Genomic DNA, 27,985 nt, shown 5'->3' with positions numbered 1-27,985 from the left:
GTGCTGTACGGGATATGGTTTGCTTATACGCCGCCCGGGCGCCCGTCTACCACTCACATTGGCTAACATCATTGCTGGGTCGTGTGTCACACAAGCCAACCCTGGCTTCGACAGACCAGTCTGACATAAAAAAAAATAAAATGCTGGAATAAAATTATTATTATTATTTAATTATTATTATTAAGCATTTAAATTATTTTAACGCTTTCAGGTTAAAAGGAACGCGGTCTACTAAAGTGGATAACATTTTCTGCAAAAGCAACCCTGGGGAACTAGTTTCGGATTTTTAAAAGATCGCCGCATCGATCCGAATCCAAATCCGTATTTCGTATTGGTTCGTGCGCCGTGGTTTCGGCGGCGGTGCGTGGTCTCAGCGTTTTGTTTACATCATTTCATAATTTATATCTGATCTAAGCCCAGCAAAGCATGGCAAGAAGGAAGGCGGTGAAAAAGAACGCGAAACATGTTCTGGCCGGGTCGCTGAAATCACCGGTACGCACCTCGAATAAGCCTAAACACCCTCTGGCTGAATCCACCAGTATTGTGCTCAAGGACCTCATCGATAATCATTGGCAAGTGTATAATTTTTTCATCGTTTTATTAATCAGCCCAATAAGATTTCGGGAAATAGGGGAGAAGGCGCCCCCCTCCCCCACTTTTTCTGGATACGTGCCTGCACACACCAATGGTGTAGCTAGGCTGCAGACCGTCTGCTGCTTTGCGCAGAGTGCGTCACGGTTTGCCGCGTCTTCGCACAGCAAGAGTCCTTGCCACTGATCTCTTTTGTAGTCGGTCATGTTGTTAATCATAGCCTGACATCATGCGGCACAGGAGTACGGAAGAAACTCTGAAGGCTTTCCAATTAGAAGGCTTTCCTTGCGAAATAAGTGACCGCTCGGTCAAACCAACGGCACGCTTACGTTCGTCACTGGGGTTTTGACTTTAGCTCAAAAGAAAACTTCCCGTCCACAGCACCCAGTGCAGTCATTTAAAGTGACGGAAATGTGCCCGTCTGTACTTTTCTCGTGGTGGCAACAAGATAATGATCGTGGCCGTGGAAGTACGCATGGTCGAACCTGCCCAGGTTCGAGTTCGACCAAGGTCGAGTCTTCGAACCTCCAGCGTCATGTTCAACTAAAGTTCGATTTAAGTTCGACTTTATTGTGCACTCGCGAAAATTTGCAAACAAGCTGCCGCCACCTGGCAGAGGGGAAGTGCAATATTCGTTGTGGGTATTGCACACTGATCTCTATGACAATTGCTGGATCGCGCTTCCCCGCTTGTTCGCTGCAGCGCAAGTGAAGCCACCGGACTTCACTCGCTTGGGATACGATTTGCCGTTTTTGCTAGCCTTTGCTGCGGTTTTCCAGCGTGCTGTAGACACGTTTTCTACTCGTTCGTCGTCATTCGCCGAAGAAGTTTTTTGAAGACTCTGTGTATTGTTGAGACTTGCCGTTGTGAACACGTGGAAAATTTTACGAAAGTGCAGTGTCGCAGGAAAAAGGCACAACGCGTCGAAAGGAAGGGCTGGCGGCGTGTTCAAAGCTTCCTTGGCACGCCGAAGTGCTGTGTCTCTGTGCCTTCGCACGCTTGGATACCGACCAAGAACCGACGCCGTGTGTATGTGTTTAGCGAGTGCAATGTGCGTGAAGCTGTTCGTGCCTCTGGATCAGCGTCTTTTCCCCTCGCGGTTTAGGAACGAGCTTAATCCAGCGTCCACTAGCGACGGAAGATGGGGGGGAAGGTACGTCTTTCTTTCGTCCTTAGACGATTTACACAATACCGTGCACAACAGCTCCTCATCACTGATCAGTGCTGGCTTATTATCAACCTACTTAATTGCACTTGACGTTTGAGCGCGGCTCGCCTAATTGTAATTGGTCAACAGATTGCACACGACCATATCGGCCACGCTTCAAAGATTTTCATTCTCGCCGTCTTGTACTTTTGCTTTCGAAAACCCCCCTGGCTCCACAACGTTGCCCTATTCGTGCTCCCACGGAATCTATTAGAGTAGATTTGGGACATAGCGATGGTTAATATAGTACATAAGAACACTTACAGATCTCCCCCTTTTATTGATAGCAACTCACCGGAACAGCTGGACGATCCAGAACTCCGTGGCCGATATATATAAATGATCTAAAGGCATCTACGCGCGACACACGTTCAGAACTTTGGCGCGGCGTCAGTTCTTGACCGGTATCCAAACGTGCGAAGGCACAAAGATGCATCACTCGGCGTGCCAAGGAAGCTTTGATCACGCCGCGACACCGGCGACACGTTTTCGACGAGTTGTACCTTTTGATACGGCTTCACGCACATTGCACTCGCTAAACACATTCACACGGCGTCGGTTCTTGGTCGGTATCCAAGCGCGCGAAGGCACAGAGACACGGCACTTCGGCGTGCCAAGGAAGCTTTGAACATGCCGCCAGCCCTTCTTTTCGACGTGTTGTGCCTTTTTCCTGCGACACTGCACCACTGCACTTTCGTAAAATTTTCCACGTGTTCACAATGGCAAGTCTCAACAATACACAGTGTCTTCAAAAAACTTCCTCGGCGAATGACGACGAACGAGTAGAAAACGTGTCTGCAGCCCGCTGGAAAACCGCAGCAAAAGGCTAGCAAAACGGGAAATCGTATCCCAGTGGGGTTGCGTCCGGTGGCTTCACTTGCGGGAGCGGCAAGCGCGATCCAGCAATTGTCATTGAGATCAGTGGTATTGCATCAATGGTTCACATGAATAACCACTGACCTCTGTGACAATTGCTGGATTACGCTTCCCGCTCCCGCGAGTGAAGCCATCGGGCGGCCATCTTGCTTTTAGACAAATTGCGGTTTTGCTAGCGTTGCAGAGGGTGTCAGCAGCATGTTGACACATTTTCTACTTGTTTGTCGTCATTCGCTTAAGAAGTTTTTTAATACCCTGTGTAAGCGTTGAAACTTGCCGTTGAGAACATGTGGAAATTTTTATGAAAACGTAGTGCTGCAGGAAAAAGGCACAACTCGGAACCAGTTTCGCCAGTCTCACGGCATGATTAAAGCTTCCTTGGCACACCAAAGTGCTGTGTCTTTGTACCTTCGCATGCTTTGGTACTGATCAAGAAACGGCACCGCGGCAAAGCTTTGACGGTGTGTCGTGCATAGATATGTCTTTGCATCATATATCGGCCATGGAGTTCTGGATTGTCCAGCTGTTCCGGCGATTTGCTATCAATAAAGGGGGAAAAATTTCTGTACGGTTGCTCTTATGCACTATTACCCATGGCTATGTTCCAATTCTGTTCTAGTGGTTTGCATGGCAGCACATACAGAGCAATGCTGTGGAGCAAGGCTGGTGTTCAGAGGCAAAAACACAAGATGGCACAATTGAAAATCTTTGAAGCGCAGCCCATAGGGTCGTGTGCACTCTGTTGACCAATCACAACTGGGCGAGCTGCTCTCAAGCTTGATGTCACCTTTGATATGAGCCGGGCCCCTGATCAGTGATAAGGAGCTGTTGCTTGGTATTCTGTAGACCGTCTAACGACAAAAAAAAAAGACTTACCTTCCCCCCCGTCCCCCTTCCGTCGCCACTGGACACTGGATCAGGCTCATTTCTGGACTGTGAGTGCCTGCCGCCAGTTACAAATACAGTTGTCAGAGTAAAGTAAAACGCTGCTTCAGAAGCACATAGGGCTTCATACACATTGCACTCGCAGAATACATTCACACGGCATCGAACCTTAATTGTTGATTGATATCCAAGCGCGCGAAGGTGCAGAGACGGAGCATTTTGGCGTGCCAAGGAGGCTTTATCATGCCGTGAGTCCGACGAAACTTGCTTTTGACGAGTTGTGCCTTTTTCCTGTGGCAATGCGCTTTCATAAAAATTTCCACGTTGTCTCAAGGGCAAGTCTCATTGTTTACACAGGGTCCTAAAAAGCTTATTCGGCGAATGACGACGAACGAGTAGAAAACATGTCTTCAGCACGCTGCCACCAGTCTCTGCAATACTAGCAAAACTGCAATTTGTCTACAAGCAAGATGGCCGTGAGGTGGCTTTACTTGCGCTGCAGCAACCAAGCAGGGAAGCACGGTCCAGCAATTGTCATAGAGATCAGTGTTACTAACAAAAGAAATAAAAAGTATCTATTTTTGCTTTGATATTGTGTAAACATCGGTGGCCGATTTATAAGGTATAATATAAACGGCACATTGATACTTTAGACCCATGTTGCTGTAAAAAAAACTATCTTTAAACCCGGGTCTAAAAACATGTTTTTCGTGGAAGGCTTGTTCAATAATTTAAGCGCTGGAGAAAACCAGCCTTCTGCGTTAAGGTCTCATTTCAAACCCTTTTTATTCGCGTTCCGCCCATTGAAAAATATGCAGAAAGGGCCCCAGCACGCACCTCGTATCACTGCGCCGCAGTGTTCTTCCGCAGTATAAAGGCCGTATGCTTTCGTTGCCGCCACCGTGGCAACAAACGCTGATTTTCGGGACGCAGTCTGCTAGCTAAAGTTTAATAGTTTTGCAATGGGCAGCCGCAGAGTGCCGTCGCGAAGCGGCAGGAACGCGGGCGGGGGGGAGTGGGTTAACACGCTCCCCAGTGATGCAAGCGCTGTCCGAAAAGGTCATTTGGTGTTTGTTGCCATGGTGACGGCGATGAAAGCAGATAGCCCTTTTACTGCGGGAAGAACACTGCGGTGCAGCGATACTAGGTGCGTGCTGAGGCACTTCCCGCATGTTTTTCAGTGGACAAAAAGAAAGCAAAGAAATGTGTTTGAAAAAAAACAAAAACCTAAAAAGAAAAAATATATATTTTTAACCGCCTAGTTGGGACATGCATGTCAAAAAATAAATTTTATGCGTAAAAAAAATTTTTAGAGGAATATCGACGGCGAGAGATTTATTTGAAATTCTGCCCGCAAAGTCCATGTCGTAACGGGTCATTCGGTCGTCAGGGCGAAGCCGATTCACCTCTCCTCCATGTGCCCGAAATTCCGAGAGAGAATGCAAGTGGAAAGGAGGTGACTGCCGACTAAATGGCGTCTCACACAGTCAATATTGCTCTACAAATTTTTTTGTGTGTAAAATTAATCTTTTTACATGTGCTTCCCACCCAGACTGTTAAAATGTTTTTTTTTTCTTTTCAAGGGCTTTTTAGCACAGAGGCTGGTTTTCTCCAGCGCCTCATAATTTGACGAGCCTTACACGAAAAGTGTGGGTTTTTTTGGCCATCCTGCGCCCTGTTTTTTTATCCGTAACGTGGGTCTAAGGCAGTGGTTCTCTAACGGGGGTCCGCGGACGGACCCTTTGGGTCCGCAAAGGCATTCTAGGGGTCCGCGAAGCCCTGCCTCATCAGTCAAGCCCGGAAGTAAAAGTTACCTTTTTTCCAGGTCGAGAAGAAATCTTTCAGTTTTCAGGCGAGTTTTCTCGTGTGAATGTCAGTAAGGGAGGTCTACCTCACTCTAGCCCTTAATTATATCTATTTATCAAATCAATATTACATTTAAAGGGACACTGACAGGGTATTTATGCTGGCCGAAGCTTTTAGTTTTACATGACATATGAGAGCCCAACTACCCAGAACACAATTTGCGACTCAAAATTCGGTTTCTTTCTGCTTGAAAACCGCAGTTCAAGAACTGGCCGGTTCGCGTCTCGCTCACTCTCTCTTCTGTGGTCACGGGCCGTTTTCTAAGGTATCGAAGCGACCACCAAGTTTATTCAAAGTCGTTGGTCACTGAAGGCACACACTCAGTATTAAAAATAGAAAAAAATATGAAACATTTTTTGTGGTTTATAAAAAGCTGCAAATATGCTGATTGCAAAAAAAAAGTTCCACAAAGAACTGGAAGCATTCTGTGCGTGCGTCGTTTCGCGTATTGTGGGACTCGCGGGCTGGACGGCGATGGCATCGGACGACGGGCGTGGGACCTCTACTTCAAAACTGTCGTTCGCGGTACCGGCGAATTCTGTCTGCCTTTGAAAGAGGAATGTGGGACTGATCAAAAGAATTGGTAGTCATCCCGTACGACACGCCCGACCACCAAGCCGATTTGCACGAAGACGTCGCCGAGCCGTCTTCTCCTGGCTGAAGACATCGCTCGCGCAAACGTCAAGCACCACACGAAGTGTTTACTTCGAGTTGAATATGCACGCGTACAATTTTCTTACTAGGTGCGAATGTCGCCAATGCGTCGTGCTTCCTGAATTTGCCCCAGAGTGCTTTTGCTGGAAAGAAATCGGCAGCAAGCTTTGCAACTTACAGTTTACTGGCTGAATTATTACTAAGGAAGGAGATCTCCCAACAAAGAGGTGCTCCAGTAGCTCAGTGGGAAAGACGTCCCCTTCACACGCGGTAGGATCGGGTTCAATCCCTAGTGAAGCTTTTTTTTTTTATTTTTTCAAACATTTTCCGATGTCTACATTTCTAAATAAACAACGAAAAAATAACAAAGAAATGTTGTGGGCGACACGTCACTGAATTAAATGGTACGGGATTTCCTTTTTGACACCTGCGAATTCAATGTAATCACTTTTCACAAAATGCAAGGAGCATATAAATCAGGTAGCGTCCGCTTTCCGAGGTGCCCGTAAATGTTATACAGGAATTGCAGCCAGCCACTGGTCCCGATCCCGTTGATCTTTCGGAAACTCTGTCGCACAATGCCACTTTTTTTCGGACGCAGGACATGTGAGCAAGCTCTTCACGCAACATCTTGGGTGTATTCTTTTCGGAGCCGATCATGGAAATTCACCACGGGCACTCACTACTCATCTCCCAACTCCTCAGTGTACAAAACAACTCATCTTGAAGTACAGAAGAGCGAGCTTAACTAACATAACTGCAAAAGAATCGCACGGCAAACAACAGTTCCCTCTTCACCGCATGTCGTCTGCTATGCAGAAAAGAAAACAAAAAAACGCACGGTTGGGTGTAGCCACGTGACTTCCGCCACTCACACTCTTCTCTCCACTTCTCCGACCTCCGTGCGCGGGTTTCAGTTTTGTTTTGAGCAGTTGCGTCTTTTGGCTTTATTAAAAGAATATGCTACTCTGTTGCAAAATATTAATTGGGTAGTCCTCCGACCAACCATAATGAAGCGCCTGGCAAAAAATTAAAGAATTTTTTTGCGGGGTGTCAGTGTTCCTTTAACCTATAGATTTCACCTCCCCTCATCACGAACGGGATTCTCCACCATCTCCGCCGATCCACGAGGGGTCCGCGAAACATTGATAGTTGAGAACCACTGGTCTAAGATATCAAACTGCCAAGTAAACTACTTTCTAAGTCATTTGTTTCCCAAAATTCGAAATCTTTGTTTAGAAGCCGGGCATCACCATCCATAAGTTGAACTTCGTCGAACTTGCAAAAAGTATAAAGGGGTTCGACGGTGAAATTTGGGTTCGACAAAAGTTTGCGATGCCCATACTCATGGTCAAAAGAAGTACAAACAACGAAGCGGTGACCGAACGACACCTGGAGTGCCATATAGCGGCGGATGAGGGCAGTGTATAAAGAGAATGTGCGAAACTACTCCAAAATACATGATGAGGAAAATAATTGCACCAACCTGACATAACCGGTTATCTTTCTTCATTAATCGCAACAAATTTTATCTTTGTGATTGATGCCAACAACGTGCTGCCTTAAAGGGACACTGACAGGGTATTTGTGCTCACCAAGGTTTTTATTTGTACATGCCATATGAGAACCCAACTACCCAGAACACAATTTGCGGCTCGAAATTTGTTTTCTTTCCACCTGAAAACCGCTGACCTAGAACTGGTCTGTTTGAGCCATGCTCACTCTCTTCTCCATGGTCACGTGCCGTTTTCTATGGTTTAGACGCCACCTTCAAAGATGTTCAATGTCGTGGGTCATCGAAGGCACACACTGAATACTAGAAATGGGCAAAAAATATGATACCCATTTTTTGTGGCTTCTAAAAACCTGCAAATACGTTTATTGAAGAAAAAAAAAAGTTGTACAGCCACGTGATTTTTGGTATCTTTCTCCTCCTCTATATTTCTTCTTCCTCCCAGTCCAGTTTCGGTTTCGAGCAGTTGCATTTTTTTACTTTATTAAAAATATATGTGTCACTCTGGCAAAATAACAAAAAATTAATCTTTTTATTTTGGGGGGGTGTCAGTGTTTCTTTAAACTTGCACAGTGCTTTTCAGTGGTCGTCTTGGTGAAAGGTGCCGCTCCTTCATAGGAATTTGTGGCACCGTAGCAACTGATTGTACAGTTGCAGGAGCTGCATATTTTCTTGACAGATTCCGCTTAGTCATTCGACTGAAGCTCATCCAATTTTGTTTAGAAGGAGTGTCATTCTCCAATAATTCACTGGCACCGTGGGCTTGTGCACCATCAATACAGTCATTACGTTGCAATAAAAGACGACTTTCGTTGCCTGAAACAGAAAACAACCAGTGAGATCATTCTGCACTGGAGATGACAATGCTCAATTTTGTGTGCTCCCGTTTCCGCACGACCACTGACGGGCTCTTCGATTATGATGAGTAGCAATTCAAGATATTGCCTACCATCAAAACAATGAGTGCCAACCCACGGCCATCAGTGAAGATAATGCCATGGCAGGAAACGGTGATAAAAATCTCGCCAGAGAAGTACCAGCAAGTCCTGCTAGAAGGTTCTGCATGCTCAGAAAGGCACATGCTCTGTTGTTTGTATTTCTTTTGGCCATCACTGTACAATCAATCCTTTGCCACAGAACACAGCAAATGTTACTTTTGTACATGGCACAGATCACTGGCACACATACAACTTTCTGGTGCAAGATCTCTAGTCAGTAATCTATAAAAACAAAGATTGTCATTTAGTGCATGTTCAAATAAACTCGGCTGTCATTTAGTGTTTAATGGTAGCAACAGTTTCCCAGGAGTGGACGTAGGCCACATAACAAAGATAGCGCAGCCGACTCGACAACCCTTATCTCATTAAACTGCACTCCAGTTTGTTTGTTTTTTTCCAACAGGGGTCACAGCTGTCTACCATTGACCACGAAAAATATTTTGATTTATAAAAGTTCAAAAACATACTTGTTGAAACTCAAAATGTTTGGCACAATCCCGACAGAAAAGCCATAAGGGTTTCATTGTCGAGAAACACCCAACAAATCAGGAAAGTTGTATTTTCTCATGGTTTGTCATATAGTGAGTGTCAAGCAATGGCTGTTGGTAGTGACGCACGACCACAGCAATACACGCCTTAGTCCGCGATTCGGCCTACTATAGTGTGTTTTCACTGACCTAATTTCATCCACCATTTTGTCTTTGTGAGCTTTCTGGAGTGTGCCAAAGGCGAGCATTCCAGGGGTTTATGTGAACTATCAAAAACATAGTGCACAGAAGCTTATGAGTCTTACTGCACTGACATCTCAACAAGTTGCGATGTAATCCTTCAAATCAATAAATTTGTTTGAGAAAAACAAACTGACAACAAAATGGCAGATTGACGTCATGTGAAAACACCTTATACTGGCGATCGGTGACACTTGTGAGGCCGTCCCTTGTCACTTAGTTCACAATCTTAGCTTTGAAGTAAAGTCATCATCATACTTCTTTTCGCTCGTGCCATGCCCCTGTTTGTCTGGGTGAGCACGTGCAGTTGCCAGCTTGCCAGAGTCATTTTCATGTGCACACTTCACAAGCTTGCACACAAGTACCACCATCTAGGTTGCCATGCTTGCAGTCGTACACTGCGTGACAAAGCACGAGTATGAGATCGCCACTCTATCGGATTTTTACCAAACATTTCATGACAAGCACTAAAGTTTACATTTGAGGTTGGCATGCTGGATAGTCACATTCCACTGCTTTGTCAAATTTAATCAAGATAATTCCACTGTGCAAAAAAAGAAAAAAAAAAAAAAACCTGGCAATTGCATTTTTTTTTTTTGTGCTAACTGTTTCGTGCTTTGTACATGTAGGCAACTTTCTATATAAGCTCGCCTGGGCTATTATCTTATTGTTATTATTATTTATCTGCTAGGGCAACCATCTCATCATCCCCTGACTTGGACGAAGCATCCAGAGAGGCTCTGGACGAAGGCCGAGATGCGTAAGAGTTTTGTGCATGCTTTTTAAGATGATACTTTTGTTGTTCTCTTTCTTCACCTACATAGCCATCTTGGTCATAGCTCGTCCGCAGCCAAACTTCTGGCACCAATTCAATCGCAAGACAAAATCATGTTCCTGCCATTGTCCCAGTTAACTGTGTGCATGTTAGCTGCAAATGTTTACTGAAATTCATTCGATGATGCACAACACTGCTGAGGCTCCGTTTATAGACATATTGGGACTCTTATATTGTATACTGGTTGTTGATTTTTGTTTTCCTCAAAAAAGGGTACTTCCAGTATTTAGGCTGCATTTCAAGGTCTGAAGAGCAAACATCAAAAACACCCTCAAGCTTGTGTTTCTTTAATTATTTGTGCACTCCTCGACAGATTTTCAGTACATGGTGAATGACCCCTTCGTTGACACTGAACCACATGATTGTGCCAGACGAGTGACCGAGTAACTCCTTCATGATTTCTGTGGTGTTTGATGGAGTAGAGTGGAAATGTTTTAGCCTAAATATTATATTTAGACGGAACAGGAAGCAGGTTATGCTGAGGCACCTTTTTTGTTTCTGTTCAATAGTTTTGTTGCAGGTATTGATCGTGCCTTTGCATATCTCGCACCCAGTGGCCTTGACATCAGTACCTACACGCAGAAAGAGGTGAGCAACTTGCATGGATCGGAAAGTGCTGCCTTTCAGTCACAGTTGCTGATTATGTGGTTCACCCTTGTGTCCAGGCATCTGCAAGGAGCACCCTTGCACACTTAAGGAAAATGGCCAAGGAAAGGGAAGAAAGCAACTGGCAAATGATGCAGTTGAGTATTGATTGTTTGTTGCTCTGTCTTAGCCTCACATTGTGTAGACTTAGGGCATTTACCAGCTGGGGTAGCAACATATTTCTTGGTGACCAGTGAGGCCGGCAGTCATGGCCTACCATGGTTGTGGATGCTTTGGTTTGTTAGCTGCATAAGTCAGTTGTTTCTGAAAATGTAATAGATCATTCTGCAAAACAGTGCACTCCCTCTCATAGCATGTGTGAGGCAGCCTGGGAATTGAAAGCTAGCTGCACAGCTCCGTTGTACGAAGAACAAACAAAAAAACATTGACGGGAGGTTGAAGAAACTGTCAGCAAAGCTGACCAAAATGTAAGGGCGCAAACGAGCTGGTGTACATTGCACATGGTTGAAAAAACCCCGAGACTGCGGGTAAACGACACGACACTAAGAAGCCTCTATAACCTAAATGTGACTTTTAGTGTTGTGTCGTTCCACTCTACTCCATCAAACACCATAGAGACTTTTTAGTGTGGTGTCATTTACCCGCAGCCTCGTGGTTTTCCCAACCATAAGCTGACCTTATGCTTTCATTACCATCTTTACCCCAAGTTAATGGAACAGTAGCAGTTCAAAAAAAGTATACGGGGGAAACTAGGCACCTGTAGAAGACAAGACATGCTTAGTGAGAAAGAAGCGCGCTGTATCAGTTGGTGCTGGTCATGGGAATGACCATCTCTTGCTTTGAGGGACCATGAGCTTGTCAAAGCGTGGCGACAGTCACTGCTTGCCATGTTGTCGGGTCGGCTGATGCTGCTCGGTTGATTTTTAATAAAATAGTAGACTTCTTAGCTTGTTTGTATATAAAAAATTTGGCAGTGGTCTTTATCTCGAAAGCCTATTGTCGGGACGAGGCTGGCGAAAATAAGGCGTTTAATTTGGGTTAAGGTAAGATACATGGCTGCGAGCCCGCACGTCAGTCGGCGTGCATCCCTTGCGTTGGTGTGTTTCGAGCACGAGACCCTCACATTCAGTCCTCTTGCTGGCTTCTTTGTCATCTGCCTTGTGGTGCCCTCTTCGTACTGTGGCTCTGACGACACCCCCCTTTCTTTGAAGACTCCCAGCACCTACAGGTTGAGGCGGCTTGGAGGTCGTAATTTTCGTCCGCCTCTCGTGACGGGTATCCCGTTTAGCAAGCAGTGCCTTGTGGATGTCCGGCGATCTCTTAAGCAGCTGCTTCGCTGTCTGTACGGTCTTTTCCACTGCCCCATTGCTCTGTGCATAATATGGGCTACTTGTTACATGGCGTGATCCCCACTCCTTCGCAAACTTTTTGAATTTGGCGGAAGCGAATTGGGGCCCATTGTCGGACCGTATGATGGCGGGTGCTCTGAAACGGACAAACATCTGGCTGAGTTTTTGTGTGATGTCTTGGGTTGTCCTTTTTAATTTCTTAGGTTCAGAGAACCTACAGAAATAGTCTACCACCACGAGGTAGTACTCGCCATTTTCGTAAGAGAGGTCTGCACATACCACTTCCCATGGATGATTCAAGAGTGGAGTGTGTAGCAGGGGCTTTGTGCCAGGCTTTTGGTATGTCTGGCAGCCTGGACATCTTGAGATGTAGTCTTGGAACACTTCTGCTAATGCCGGGCCACCAAACTGGTTGACTGGCTCAAGCTCTGCGACGACCTACGCCCTGATGACCTGTGTGCAGGCTTTCCAGCACCTCGTCCTGCATGCTTGGCAGGATGACGATGCAACTTCCCTTAAGGAGAACTCCTTCAACAACCGTGAGCTCTTGAGACACATTGGCATATTTCTGTACTGCAAGTGGCAGTGACACGCCCCTGGGCCACGTTATAGAACAATAGTTCCTGACTGTCACAATAGTTGGATCTCACTTGTTCTTTGATTCTCTCCGCATATTGGTAGAGGCCGGTAAAAGTTCTGTGCTGAGTAGGTCGTATCCTGTCAAAGCTACTTTAAGACTTTTTGGACTGCTGCTGTCCGATATTGCTTGAGGCTTCCGTGAGAGTATGTCAGCTGTGTGGATCTCCTTTCCGGGAATGTGGGAGATCATGTAGTCAAATTCCAACAGTCTCATTTGCAGACGCTGCAATTGTGGACTTAACTTATCTATGCGTTTGATGACAACAGAGGCATGAGCGGCTTATGGTTGATTTTTATGGGGAATTGCAAACCAAGTAAATACTGGCGGAAATGCTCGCATGCCCATGTGATTTCCAGTGCCTCGTTTTCAATCTGTGTGTAGCTTTGTTCGGTTTCTAAGAGTGACCAAGATGCATAGGCGACAGGGAGTCATCTTCCGGGCGTCTCCTGAAGGAGGACAGCCCCAAGGCCGTATGAGGATGCATCCGCTGAGACTGTGAGATGACTTTGAGGATCTTAGTGTACCAGTGCCGGTGTGGTCATCGGTGCTTTTTTGACGGAAGTCGAAGCTTTTTTTGTTGAGGCTCTCCCCAGCACCAATCAGCATCATGTTGAAGCAAATCACGAAGCGGTTTCGTGAGTTGAGAGAGTCCAGGGAGAAATTTGGCCAGGAGGTTTGCCATACCCAGGAACGACCTGACGTCCGATACATCTCCTGGCGGCGTCAGTTGAGTGGGAGCCTTGATCTTTACTGGATCCACACTGACCCCGTTGGCCGAGACGACATGTCCGAGGAATTTTACAGACTGTTTGCGAAAAACGCATCTGTCCTTGTTGGGAGTTATGCCCGCATCTTGCAGGTGCTTGAGTACTCGATGCAAGTTTGAGTCATGTTCTTCTCATCGTCTTGGAGGCGAGCTTGGCCCCCGAGACCTTCGAGCACTCTAAGCATCTCACGCTGGAAGAACTCAGGTGCAGTGGAGATACTAAATGGTAGTCGGAGGAACTGAAATCTACCGCATGGCGTCAAGAAGGTTGTGTATTCTCGCGATATGGCTGCCAGTGGGACTCGCCAGTAGGCCGCTCTGGCGTCGAGCTTACTGAACCAGGGTGCTCCTGCCAGTTCTCTAAGGCATTCGTCGACAGTTGGTATTAAGACTCGCTCCCTCAGAATGCAGCTGTTCAGGCCACTGTAATCGACACAGATGCATAGTTCTCTGTTTTTCTTTCTGGCCACAATCAGTCCACACCGCTCAGTTGCATGGTCAGTCTTTGCGGTGACTCCGACGCTCACCATCCGCTCCAGCTCCCGCTTGACACTTGGAAGCATTGGAAGAGGCACACGCCTCGGATACGTTGCCACATACGGTGTGGCATTAGGAAGCAGAGCTACCTTGTAGCCAGTGTTCAGTAGTCCGAGACCCGCGGTCAGCTTGTGGTAGTCTCTGAAAATGTGGGCTGTGTTGTTATCCCTTCCTCGGATTCCTCGACAACCGACGACTACACAGGACTCGTAGAGACTTGATCGCCGGACGGTCCAGAAGCACGCCGTGAAGCTTGTCCACTACGAACACCTGCTCCTGGCACAATCGTCCATTCCACCTCAGGGTCGCCTCAAATTGTCCCACAATAGGAATCTTGGCTCGGCCAGGCCCCAGGAGTTCCTTCGTAGGCCTGCCGAGTGGTCCCATGACCGACTTGTTGTAGACCCTGGACATGATGGCCGTGACGTTAACTCCCTTGTCCACCTTGAACTCTACAGGGGAGCCGTTGACACAAGCTGTGATCCTCCTTGGTTCTGATCCGAGTTGATCTGTTACTTCACCCAAGAAAACCTCTTCGAGTGCGGCGTGGTGCTGACTCTGGCTGTATTGGGTTTTGTTCTTCGTGGAAAGGCATATTGGCACGAAGTGTCTTTTTTTTCCACACCTATTGCATGTCATGTCGACAGCGGGGAACTTGCCGCAGGAGTGTGGGCGCGTGGAACCATGCCATCTGCAAGCTTGGTTCTGTTGGTTGTTGCGGACTAGTATAGCTGCTTCTTGTTTTTGGCTCGCTGCACAGAGGAGTGGAGCTTTTCTGCTATCGCATTCGGCTGTGCCTGTGGTCACAGTTCCTTGAGCTGCTGTTTCACCGTCTTCGAATTGTGAGCCTTGGAGATCGCCGTCTCCAACTATAGTTCAGGGTTGAGCTGAAGCTGCTCACTCAGCTAATGTCGACAAATCCCACGACGAGTCAGTCTCTAATTAGCTCTTCTTTTAGGTCGCCGTATGCACATACCTTTGCCAGCTTGTAGAGATCTGTCAGAAAGGCGTTGACTGTTTCGCGCACTTCTTGCCTGTTGAATTTTGCACGTTCATAAATGACATTAGTCCAAGGGACAAAGTGTCTGCTGAAGTCATGTTTCTGGGCATCCGTCAGTTTCAGCGACGTCAGGACGTCTTCTGCCTCGTGGTCCATAGCGTAAACTAACATGTTCACTTGGGTTACCTTGTCTTGTTTTCTTAACCCAGAAATGACCCGGTACCGTATCTCTGCCATGAGGTGAACCAACGCTTCCAGTCTTCAAGATGTCGGAAATCCAATTTTTTTCGGCAACTCAACAACAAAAGGATTTAGCGGCGTTGGTTGTTGCGCAGCTTGTTGCCCAGTGGCCATCGCTTACCGGTCGACATGGTCGTTGCAGACATACCTTAATGTGGCAATGCAAAGTTTCGGATTCTGAGTGTTCCCGTACCTTTGGGAGGACACCTACAGCCGCCTCCCCGGAGCGGTTGCTGTTGTGGCTAGTTGACTTCTCCTCGCAACCGTGTTGCACAGCATCCCACCGCTGCCACCATGTCGGGACGAGACTGGCTAAAATAAGGCGTTTAATTGGGGTTAAAGATAAGATACATAGCAGGTGAGCCCGCACATCAATCGGCAATCCGAGCACAAGACCCCTCACACTCAGCCCTCTTGCTGACTTCTTTGTCATCTGCCTTCTGGCACCCTCTTCATACTGGCTCTCATGACACCTATAATGCGTGAAGTGCAGTATTTAGAGCCGTGCGCAAATAACAGTTTGATCATCCGCATCGAATCCACGCCCACTTACTTCGCATCTGCATCCGAACCACATCCGCAATGTTCTTAGGTGATTGTATGTATCTGCATCCAATCTGCATCCGCAGACTTTGTATCCACATCCCAACCGTATCCAACGCATTCATTTTACATTATAAAATCAAGCATCAATAAAGATTAAAAAAAAAAAAAGAAGCATCTGGATTGTATTCTGTAAGCTGTCTGCTTACCTTCATAGACAAACTCCTTATGTTAGAAAATGGTGAAAGTCATTTTATTGTATTGCTTCATTATATTTGTAAAATATCTTCATCATCTTCACATTGCTGGAAAGATTATCGCAATTATAAGATTGTCTTGGAAGGTGTGACACTGACACTCTGCCCAGAAGATGTGCTTAAAAGGAAGCAAATTTTAATATTTATTTTCCTTTTTGCTTTGTAAAACCCACTTCAAGCAGACACTTATTTTATAAGCATGTAAACTAAGAAACGACGGACTAATAACATTGTGTCATTTTATTTAGGCCAAACAATAAAAAAGTGGGAGAGGAAAGGCGCTCACTCCCCGCAGCAAAGTACTTGTGTGTATGTGGTGATGCATGAGTAGACCACTGGGAAAATATCAATATTCAATAACGGCAACACCCCTTATCGGTTTCAGTTTTAAACACGTACCCTCAACTGCATGCTCGGAACCACATACTTAAAAACAACTCGGTGCCAACTGTCGAAAAAAGAAAATGCACACATACGCAACGTATCACTTCTCGAGGTTGCGGTTAGACGAAACAGAATATCATCAACATGGACGGATTCAGACTGGTTCGCCTCTCAAATTAATACCCGCTAATGGAAAGTCTCTCTCTCCATTGATGCACTTGTTGCTGGGGGGCATGGCCGAACTGCGCTACAAGAGTGAGGTGCGGAAGCTCGTGCTGGCGCCAGTTCCACCACTCCAGAGGATCAAATTCAGTCCTCAATCTAATCGTAGGCGAAGAAACCACTTGCAGGCTTCTGCTTTTATATGACTTGTACTTTTTGGGTTTTATTTGCCCAAAGAATGTTTTCAGCTCTTTCCCTGCTGAACAAGAACATGCCTTCCCGGGACAACTGATGCTCCTGCATTATTTACTTTTTCTAGGGACAGCACTTTTGCCAAGATAGACTGTTCTAAAGCGATCTTCGGCGAGAATCAAATCTTTCTTGACATAAAGAACAATTTTCTCTCTAACTGGCACCTTTTATTTAAGGGAGTAGCTTGCTCCCGCAATGCATTCGATGATGCACTTCGTAGTATTACCCACTTGTTCACTCTACACGGTGCGGTCACACACATTTATGGGCCGCCTCGACAAAAATGTAGATTCGGACCCGTGGATATCCGCATCCAATCCGCAATTCGCCAAATTTGATTCATTTTTATCCGCATCTGCCAGTTTATTGCGGATATGCACGGCTCTAGCAGTATTCAATGAGTGGTCGTTTAAACTTGTTTAGAAAATGTTAAACAGTTGTAGCGGGAAAACTGGATTGTTGTACAGGCCCCGCAACATCAATTTTTCCGCCAAATTTAGCAGGGAAACTTCATTGCTGTATAGGTCACATAACATCAATTTCCTCACCAAACTTAGCAGGGAAACTGAATTGGTGTATACATGTTTGCGAGTCCGGTCTCAGGGCTCCGCCATCTTGCTCAGTGGGGTGCGCTTGGGTGTGGCCATAATCTGGTTACGATGCCTTAGCAAGGCTTCGTAGTGGATTATGACGCTTCCAAGCAAGATGGCGGCGCCCTGAAGCCGGACTTGCAAACGTGTATAGGTCACATGACCTAAATTTTTCCGCCAAATTTAGCAGGGAAACCTAATTGGTGTATATGTCACGGGACATCAATTGCCTCGCTAAACCTAGCGGAGAAACTGAATTGGTATATAGGTCATGTGACATCAATTTTCTCGCTAAAATTAGCAGGGAATGTTAATTGGTTATAAGGAGTATTCACTGGACGCCATATATGAGGGCGATGTTTAGAGCGCATGCTCGGAACGAGCTCACGTTAATAGGCTGCTAAGACCAGCAATCTTGGTGGTGCAGAATGCACGTGGCGAAAGAACTGTGGAAGCACGTCATCAGCACTCGCTCAGCAGTCGCGCACACAGCTATGGCTGCCAGTGAATACTCCCTATAGGTCTCATGACGTCAGGTCACATGACATAAATTTTTCCGCCAAATTTAGCAGGGAAACCTTATTGGTGTATAGGTCACATGACATCAGTTTCCTCACCATGCTTAGCAAAGAAACTGAATGGTGTATAGATCTGGTGACATCAATTTTCCCGCTAAATTTAGCGCGGAACGTTTGCTCTATAGGTCTCGTGACGTCGTGTCACATGACATCAATTTCCTTTCCAAATTTAGAAGGGCAACTCAATTGGTGTAGAGGTCACATGACATCAATTTCTTTGCCAAACTTAGCAGGGAATCTTAGTTGGTATATAGGTCACGCGACATCAGGTTTTGCGTAATTTAGTGAGAAACTGAATTGGAATAGCGGCCACGTGACGTAATTTTCACTCACATGATTTTTTCTGCTAAATTTAGCGGAGAAACTAAATTGGTGCCTGGGTCACGTGACGTCAATTTCCCCGCTAAATGTAGCGGCAAATGGACGTAACAACAGACAGAGAAGATTTTAGAATCGGGAGGGTTCCGTTAAAAAGCATTTAATGCTTTAGAACTAACTGAAGCTTTTCTTATAAAGCATGTATATGCTGTCACAAGCAGCTTTCATAAGGTGCATTGTTTAGTAAGCAAGCAAAACCTGCATTCTTTCAGTCTCCCTGTACTTTCGAGTCAAGTTGGAAAGCAGCTTCAAGATTTCCATAAACTCCCTGCTGCACTCACTGGGGGTGCTGGCATTTCCAAAATCGTCCATTGCCAGAGCAAGCAGTGTTAAATAGCCAGGAACGTAGAAAGTGTTCAGGAGATGGGGGAGCGACAATGGGGAGGGGGGATTTTTGCTCTCCTTCCCAAAATTCTTTACTATACTCCTTGTCACTAGTTGTGCGCAATACAGGCGAAGGCAACGCCAGGCAAGGTGAGAAAGGGCAAGCAGTAGGAAAACTGTGGAGGAGGAGAGAACCCCCCTCTCCTCTCCAACATTCCTGGTGCTCTTCCTTCCTTCCCTCACCCTTCCTGCCCTCCTCTCCCGTTTCGCCTTCTTAGGGCTCGTCCTTTCTCTCTTCACCTGGCGTTGCCTTTGCCTACACTGCACGGAACTAGTGACACGGAGTATAGAAGTGCACAAAATCTTTGGGGTCAGACAGCTTGTGAGCAGACCACAAGTGTTTGCATTGGAAGATGTTTGAAACCCATTTAATCATTACATTAATTCATCGAAAATTATCTTCCAAGTATGGCAAGAGATAAAAATAAGCGTTACTTCACTTGAGAAATTCAGAAACATGCTTGGATGGAACAGCGCGGATGAACAGTCACACATTCATCCGCGCTGTTACATTTAAGCAGGGATGGGCAGTATTTCAAATACAGGTATTTGAAATATGTATTTTAAATACTTTGTGTATTTTGCATTTGTATTTAATTACGAAGTGGGTAATGTATTTGACGTGTGTATTTAAATACTAAAATGTGGGTATTTCAAATACAATTGTAATTAAATACAATTTTGTGGGCAAAAACACATCCCTCAAATTTATTGTCACGACTCATTTTGCTCATCCTAAGATGTGTCCAGAGCAGGAAGAAAACTATGTTCTGCACCAAATGCAGTGTCTCTCAATCAAGCACAAGCGCTTAGTGACTTTGTGATTACGGTGCTAGTCCAGGGCAAGAATAGTGACGAAATCGACGTTCGCAGGCAGACTGGCTAAATAAGTGCCTGTGACAACTTGTGATGCTTTCCAGCCTGATTTCTATCCATATTTTTGCCTGGAACATACTAAATGCGCGGGTCATCCAGATTTTCGTGACTGGTGCGAGTTGCAACAATAATAAATTCTCTAGCTAGTGCTGCGCGTCTTGATCATCTCGGTTCTTTGTTGGTCTATACCAGGGGTGGCCAAGCTGCGGCTCGCGGGCTGCATGCGGCTCTTTGCGTGTTAAGTTGAGGCTCGCAGCTCCCTCCCAACCCCCCCCCCCCCCCCCACACGCACACACACACACAAACACACACTCTCCCGCCTCCCTCCCGGTCCAACACCACACGAGCACTTCCAAAGACAGCTTGGGGTTTGGTTTGATAGTCTTGTGCTACTGCTACCTTACGCACAGTTGGACTGCTTTTGACTCAGATAGTTTGAAAGTAGTGAGAGTTTCGTTTATTGCTCTGGACAAAAGAGTGCCCCCCCCCGTCCGCGGCTCTTGGAAGTTTCGTGGTTTTGTTTGCGGCTCTTAGGATGGGTCAGTCTGGCCACCCCATACCAAAATGTAATCGACAAAAAAAGCTGCTTGAAGCTTTGTACTTTTTTCATCCATTACGTCCAAGCTGATTACATTTTTTTGTGATTATAATTCTTTTACGTTACTAGAGCCTCGCACACTAACTCCCGAGTGTGTGATGCAAAATTAAAATGAGATACCCAGAAACCCGTTGCAGGTGCCCTGAAGTCGCTGACGCAAATTTTGAGGAATGTATTTGGAATAGTATTTGGGAGGAGACCGAATACATTTGGTTGTATTTGTATCTTGTACTTAAATGCTTTTCTGGAAATGTAATTAGATTTGTAATTAAATACTTTTTTTGACGAAGTATTTTGTATTTGCATTTCGATACATATTCGCATGTATTTTGCCCATCCCTGCATCCAAGCATGAATTACCAACTTGCCCAAGCATCCACATTATCAAGCTTTAGAAACATAAGTACAACAAGACTGAATAAGGACACTGAATGGCCGGACGTCCATAAATTTGTGTCCATTCTCTCTTCATGTGCATTAACCAACTAACCTTTCAGAATCATTGCTCTTGTATATTCCATCTCAAATGCACAGTGATGTGGGGGGGAGGGGTCACACAGGCATGTGGTCTTAAGAGCACCATCATTGCACAGAGAAAAAGCATATTGCAGGGGTGCCCTCTTTTGCCTGCATACCTTGGATAGCTCTGCGCACAACTTGTGAGGTGGAATACAGCCAATCCGAGGTAGAATGGTGTGCCTTGCGAGACTTCACGGGCCTTGCGATAGGCACGTGGAGATTTTTTGTAGTCTAAGGGATTGCAGCTTTCAGGACATTTCTTTCTTCTCCCCAAAGGTTCTTCAGACAGCTGAAATCTGGAAAAAAACAGTAGGTGACGGCAAGCGATGCTACCGAAGAGCGAGATCTGCCCGGCCTAAATGAATTGTTGCTTGGTGCTAGAGCTTTCGAGGACACCCTTCGTTTCTAATAAACTCATGTGTAGCCACGTCTGATTCTTCGTCGCATCTTCTGCATAAATTATGTGCTCTGTTGGTCTAGCCAAGCCTAGTTGTGCTCTTCCTATATACATTAGTCTGTTCCTCGCATTAGTCAGGAGTCTCCAAACACCCAGCATCATCGCCGGCAGTAATGCATTGCCACTGCCCTTCATACAATGGCTTCTTCTGGGACAGTGTGCATAGGGACTCCAGTGGGCATATTCTGTGCTTGATGGTGCTTTATTTACGGCTGGCACAGTTAGAACCAGTCCTCACATTTCTGAAGCTTCATCAAGGACACTCTTGTCAGATATAGGCCTGTTTCTCCTGGCCAGGGGCCACTGTAGTATCTGCAAGACACAACAACAAAGGAGGGGCTGTGGCGTCCGCAAGACACTACCATTTAATGCTGACATAAGCAGCATCCTAGTGTCCCGTCAAGCATGATACACGGGCGTATGCAAGTGTCTGTCAGCATCTGTCTACATCTGTCCACATGTGCTAACAAAGCTGAAAGAACTCGAGAATCTTTGAAATAGACGAGAGAACAGCGCGTCTCACGCCTTCATCGTCCTATTCAAACATGTTTTTTTGTTTTTTTCAATGTTTTTGTTTTTGTTGTTTTGTTTGACACATTTATATCAACATAGGCGAGTGTCGTTGCGCACGACTGAAACACAATTTGAAAATATAAGATTTTGCTCGTCAGGGGCACTTCCCAAGAGCTACAGGCCTATGGGACAATCGTAGAAGCTACCCAGGCATTGCAAGTTTGATTCTGTATGCGATGCATTCAAGCAACTCAAAGCTGCACCAAAACACGGGCGGGTTGGCGGCAGCACAGCATTGCGGCAGATGTTCGATTCCTTTGCTTTACCCTCCGCATTAAGTACCTACCTGCTTTCAATTAGTCTTTGCTTTCTCTAGGATTAGTCGACAAAACAAACTGTTCACCACAGTTGTACCCATGAAATGCAAACACAGGTATTTATTCAAAGGTCAATACAAAAGGACTGGTTGGGACAAAAAGGTGTACGCCATAGAACATTTCACAGGCTGGCAGTAGCGCTGCCTGGCTCTGAGCAACTCGTAGGAGAAGAACCGCTTTAAAGGAACGGGCATAGACTCTCGGCCTAATGTTTGTGCGGAAGGCGCGATACTGCCGCCTATTGCCACCTCGTTGCACTACCTCTATATTCCTTTTTTCGATACAGTATTACTGCACAATACTGGAAATCAACATGTCTATTGACGTTGCAATTCTCAGGCTATGTAACGGGCCTTTCCAAGGGTGTATGGTTTTGACAGAACACATTGAGTCGTAGGTAGCTGAAAGATGCAGACATCAAACGAAAAATATCATCCCCACATCCTGTGAAGAGCATGTTGACATCTCCAAAAATCTGGTCTCAAAATACCTAGTATGTAATTGTCAAAAAGTCAATGTTTGAATCTCTCATGCTCCAAACTGGAACATCACAATGCAGAGAGTGGAATAATGATGTACCATAAACTCTGGTCAAAGGGAAAAGGTTGCTTATACGGGTATTCTTTTCTGAGGAGCGTGCGTGACATCTTTCCTTGCAAGATGCTACTGGGGAAAGTCAAGAAACAGATACAGTAGAACCTTGTTGCCACGTTCCTGGTTTTCATATTTTCCCGGCTTTTACGTTCAAAACTGTCGGTCCCGCCGAGCTCCCAGCTGCCCAGGGGCCTTTTCATTTTTTTACATTTTTGCGGATCTCGCATTTTTTTCCCGCTGTCCCCTGAGACACATATCGAGGTTCTACTGTATTTGTTTTGTCAGCAATAGTATAGACAAAAGCGAAAAAAGTTTAGCCTGTTTCAATCATTGCCCTTGCAAAAGTTTCCACAATATGGCTGATGTTAGTTGCACTTTTTGTCATCTTGTCATTTGTCAGAGCAGTTTGCTTTCATCAAGTCATGGCAATCTTCGTCTAATATTTGGAAACTGCTGGCATAGTCTCTAAACTTGATAAAGAAAAAGATATTGTAATTATCCCCAAAAAGATTTTAGTATTAGACTGAATGCTTTATGCACTTTCAAAGGATGCTTTTTGAGCCCATACAATATAATACAGTCAGGTTTTGAAGGCAGGCAATTTACAAACTGAATGTAACATGAACATACAAACGTGCATCACAGATATTCAAGCCTAGTAGTGCAATAGACTAAAGGCAGCCCCATTATAGCATGCTATTGTTATCACAAACAACTTCTCACATGCAGTCATGTGTGGCTCAAGGTTGCCAAGTAAAGATGTGTTTTTTTTACAACAAGGTACCAATAGAACACCAAGTTCTAAAAAAAAGAAGAGACGAAGGTGCCTCTTGACATGTGGTTTCCTTACCTACTACACAAACTGGATGTTGCAGATGAAGAAAGAAAGTGCATCAGCAATGACATAGTTTGCTTTTTGTCATTAGGAAAATTAATACGCTGCAAAGGCGTGATGTAACGGACCTCAAAAGCAAGCTGTCGGTCTCTTCGAAACCTCCAGCATGCAGGTACTTCGTTTGTTTGATTCAGTCCATTTTAACCAGAGTCTGACGACTATAGGTGATATGTTATTGAGGAACTTAAATTGTCAAGAAACTTATTGCATCTGTGAAAAGGCTGCTTAACAACATGTTTTTGTTCTTCGCAGCATACTGTTATCAGTAATTGTAGATCTTTCCTTCCGCTTCCATTTATTGTTGAACCACCTGCTGCCTTACTCTCAATCACTTAAGTTTGATCATGTGGCTCAGAGCCAGTCTTATCATTATGTTCAAAAACCTTCCAGCACATCTGACCATGTGACCGTTCTCCGTAAAAGAAAAGTGGGCATGCAGGGCATGAGAGTGCAAGCACGTCAGCATTTAGGCTTTAGCTTTGGGGAATTAAATCGCTATGGCATTTAGTGGGACGCAGTTTCACCTGTCCACAGACATAACCTGCCTTGGGTGTGGAAGGACGACGCTAAACTATGATGTGCCTTGACAAACAGTGACCCTCTCCAAAACTTGGAAAACAAGACGCATAGGGCGCCAGAGTTTCAGTCTCTTGACTCAAGAACTCCCACTGACGCTCCTATTGCTCTGTCTGTCGCTGCCCGCTATGCCACGGGCACTATTCGGACAACTGACACTTTCTTCGTGAAAGTCTGACCCAACACCATTCACAACCTTAACTTTGCGATTCAGTACTACATTTTTTAATTGTGGGCATCTCGAATATCATAGAGTAATCTCGCATTTGAACTTATTTGCTTCGTAGGCAGAAAGTAGAGCGAATGACAGCCAACTCTAGTATGGTGCAAAGAGCAAGGGGCTTGTTAAGGCGAGGACTCGGTGTCTCAAAGTCCAGAAGTGGCTCAAAAACAAATGCCATGTCGATATTCACTGTCATCAACGTTCATGAAGATACACTTGCAGGCACCTTCTTTAAGTTGTTAAAATGCAATGTTACCTTGATATTGCGTTGCGGTAGGCATCTCAGTTCCTCTGGAATGCATGGAATCCATCCAAGCTCATTTTCGGCAAACTCTGCTAGACTGTTTGGTGTGCAGTCTAGCTTACTGTTGACTGGTTTCGCACTCAAACACATAACCTTAATTAAACATGGGCACATCTTTAGTGATAACAAAAACTGGTGCTCAACAGGGAACATGGAAACATGCAAGGCGACTGCAGGGAAATACGGCTAACGTTGAATCACATCAACAACCTTCCAATTTCACGGCGGCTGCCTTCTCAAACGTACAGTGGGCACGCCAGTAACAACAGAATCAGATCTCTTGGTGGAACTTTTCAACGAGATCTTCCAGTTTTATGTCGAGAGTGCAGTTTGACGGCGCCTTAGTCATGTATTCAAGTGCCATCCAATAGTGTGCCATCAACACATTTATGACCATATTATTGGTGCATCAGCTATGTGCACCATGTAATATCATTACCCAAGTATGCCATCCAGACAAAAAAAAAAAAGAATTGGCGTCTTCACACTTGCACTAGCCGTACTACTGCTACCTTTATCGGTACAGAGAGCAGAGGTGTAAGTGACTGGACTATGCACAAGACTTCCAAACGAGCAATCGACAGATTTCTTCAAGTTCTATATCCCTCAGTCTGCGTGAGAGGTGGAAACAATAGCTGCCTTGGGTTAATGTTTCAGTAAATCCTTTTTACATGGGACTCAATGTGGGGCAGTTTGTGTTTGTACTGTTCAGTTCTGCTTCACCATTGGGTTATATTTTGTGCAGTCGACTAGAGTTTGTTTGATCTTGTATTTTTGGGGTGCACCATCAAGAACCAGTCTGCGTGAGAGGTGGGAACAATAGCTGCCTTGGGTTAATTTCAGTAAATCCTTTTTACATGGGACTCAATGTGGGGCAGTTTGTGTTTGTACTGTTCAGTTCTGCTTCACCATTAGGTTATATTTTGTGCAGTCGACTAGAGTTTGTTTGATCTTGTATTTTTGGGGTGCACCATCAAGAACCAGCAAATGGGACCACGGTTATGCATTGTAGTCGAACACTGCTCGACAGCAGTTGGATGGCACTTGAAGGAGTTCTTAATACACTGTCAAATGGCACCCTACTGACACTGCATTGCATTCAACGTAGGGTGGCCAGACGTCCTGTTTTGGACGGGACACTCCCGTTTTAGAGATTCATTTCTACCGTCCCGTCACTTTGTCTGAATAATGCCAAATGTCTCGTTTTTGTCAAAACTCTCTTGCGAAATCAGTCCCAAGCGAGTGAAAGGGAAAACAATTATTACTCGTGACAGTGTATTAGAATAAACATTGCATAAAAATGTTAATTCCAGTAAAGTATGATTTTTAGCTTTTTCAGCGACTCAACTTGCAAATAACTTTTGTTCGCACAGATGTGTGTACGGGGCACTTTTCTGTATTACAATATTTGGCATGCTTAGGTTTTTTAGAACGGGGAAGAAAGGTGCTTGTGTACTCAAATAGTAAAAGAAAAGCACCGGAAAAGTGTGCATTTTCACTGTGGACTGTATAGTAGCAGAGCTATTTTTTTGTCTCGCTTTCCCCCCCCCCCCCTTTTTTCCCCCTTCCCCTCTTTTAATGTCTCGTCCCTTCCCCTCTTTTAATGTCTCCTTTTCTACACTGAAGAGTATGGCCACCCTAGTTAAACGAGACCTTAACACATACCTAGTTTGATTACATTCTTATGAGGTTTGATGCTCTCAGTGTGAAGAGCCGCGCCTCAAAACGACTAGTACATTTTTAGAAGATCTAGCCGAGTTATTCTATGCGCTCTGTGCGCACTTGTCCCGACGCGACCGGGTCCTTTGAGAACCCGGCCTTTCTTTGGCACTTGTAGAGCAGAGCAGTCCTTCAAAAGGCCCAGCGCTTCTTGTTCCTCACCGACGCCGCACTGCGAGTGCCCGCCATTCTGTCCAAAAGCTCCTGGTCCGCCCACGGAAGTACAATGCACATAAACACCTGTCCCGTGCGCACGTCCACAGGAAAGGTGCACACGGGCGCAAAAAGCTCGCCGCTGTCGACGAAGGCGCGTATCTTGGCGTACAGCTCAGGGTAACTTCCCGCGAGGTCGATGCCCCTGGCCTCGAGTTGCCGCTCCACGTGGTGCAGCCCTTGGAGCCGGTGCCGGTGTTGCGGCAGGAGCCCATTGGACGTCGAGCCCGCCGCGGGCGGAGGCACGGCGGACGACGACACGACGGGCAGGATGAGCGTCTGCACGTCTTCTTCGGGCAGCGGGCCGCTCAGGCGCAGCTTCATGGCCTTGACGACCATCTCGCGAGAGATGGCACCGAGCCCCGCGGGCGTGACGACTTCCTGCGTGACGCAGACGGCCACCAGGAGGACAAACTTACGGCCGGGGTCATAGTCGTCACAGAGGGCGCGCACGCGGGCGTACACGCGGGGCCCCATGTCATGGGGCAGGAGGTCGTCGCGGGCCACGTAGAACATCTGCCCGCGTACGACCTCTCCCCAGCCGGCCTCGAGGAACTGGGCGGCCCGCTGGGGCCCCTGAAAGACCAGGCGGATGACGCCGCGGCCACGCGAGAGTAGGCCGCGCTGGGCGCACAGGGACAGCTGGTGGCGGGAGGTGGGGTCGTGGCGTATGCGGTGCAGGACCTCCTGGCACAGATTGGAGACGCGGGTGAAGGGGCAGCGCTTGGCGTCGCGGTGCCTGCCACGGCAGGCGCGGCTGCAGAAGTAGCCGTAGCAGGTCGGGCAGGTGTGCACCTTGACCTTGCCGTTGGGGCCCTTGGGGACGGCCTTGTTGCAGTCGCCCCAGTGGCAGCGCACCGTCATCGGTTCCGCGGCGGCAGATGGTGGCTGGGGGTCGGCGGAGGCCGAGTCTTGGTCGGAGGTGTCCGCGTTGTAGTTACTGGGGCTCAGGTAGAGGCCCGGTGCTTCCGAGTCTGAGTCTGGGGGCGAGGGTAGCTCCTCCTCGGGCTGCGTTTCTTCGTCCGCGAATTTGATGTCTTGTCTGCTTTCTAGAAGTGGGGGGGGGGGGGGGGGGAATTATTTAGTCAGGGTTACGGGGCTTCTGACAGAGAAGCGGTGTATAGTAGAACCTCTCAGTAAAGACGTATATTGAAGCAGATAAAGCTATTTCGGGCACTCGAGATATCAATGTTGTCCAGGTTTTTACTCCAGAAATATTGACCTTATTATGGAGAGGCTTTATTGTATGTGCTCCCGAAATAATTTTGTTTTCATTGTTCTGACTATGATGTCATCAGAATT

The 27,985-nt window shown here is 46.2% G+C and overlaps 2 protein-coding genes across 2 annotated transcripts; one reads left to right on the top strand and one right to left on the bottom strand.

Annotated features, from left to right (window-relative positions):
* The first annotated feature begins 315 nt into the window (after window positions 1–315).
* Window positions 316–21,246, top strand: LOC115322090. Its single transcript, XM_042292367.1, has 5 exons — window positions 316–572; window positions 10,010–10,078; window positions 10,663–10,741; window positions 10,819–10,895; window positions 21,089–21,246. The coding sequence occupies exons 1-5, from the start codon at window positions 427–429 to the stop codon at window positions 21,123–21,125; spliced, it is 408 nt and encodes a 135-aa protein (XP_042148301.1). The 5' UTR covers window positions 316–426; the 3' UTR covers window positions 21,126–21,246.
* Window positions 21,247–26,602: 5,356 nt separating this feature from the next.
* On the bottom strand, window positions 26,603–27,547 carry LOC8040259 (apical junction component 1 homolog). The gene has a single exon (XM_042292684.1). The coding sequence runs from the start codon at window positions 27,545–27,547 to the stop codon at window positions 26,603–26,605; it is 945 nt and encodes a 314-aa protein (XP_042148618.1).
* Window positions 27,548–27,985: the final 438 nt, after the last annotated feature.

Source organism: Ixodes scapularis, unplaced genomic scaffold (assembly GCF_016920785.2).
Source record: "Ixodes scapularis isolate PalLabHiFi unplaced genomic scaffold, ASM1692078v2 PGA_scaffold3__209_contigs__length_174095766, whole genome shotgun sequence".
NCBI lineage: Eukaryota > Metazoa > Arthropoda > Arachnida > Ixodida > Ixodidae > Ixodes > Ixodes scapularis.
This window is presented reverse-complemented; position numbering and strand designations above follow the sequence as displayed.

Bases quoted from the DNA above. Each gene is read 5' to 3' on its own strand.
- LOC115322090 (XM_042292367.1), top strand. From the start codon at position 427: ATGGCAAGAAGGAAGGCGGTGAAAAAGAACGCGAAACATGTTCTGGCC. The intron at 573-10,009 runs GCAAGTGTATAA...TTTATCTGCTAG, and splicing joins GACCTCATCGATAATCATTG to GGCAACCATCTCATCATCCC. The intron at 10,742-10,818 runs GTGAGCAACTTG...CCTTGTGTCCAG, and splicing joins GTACCTACACGCAGAAAGAG to GCATCTGCAAGGAGCACCCT.
- LOC8040259 (XM_042292684.1), bottom strand. From the start codon at position 27,547: ATGACGGTGCGCTGCCACTGGGGCGACTGCAACAAGGCCGTCCCCAAG.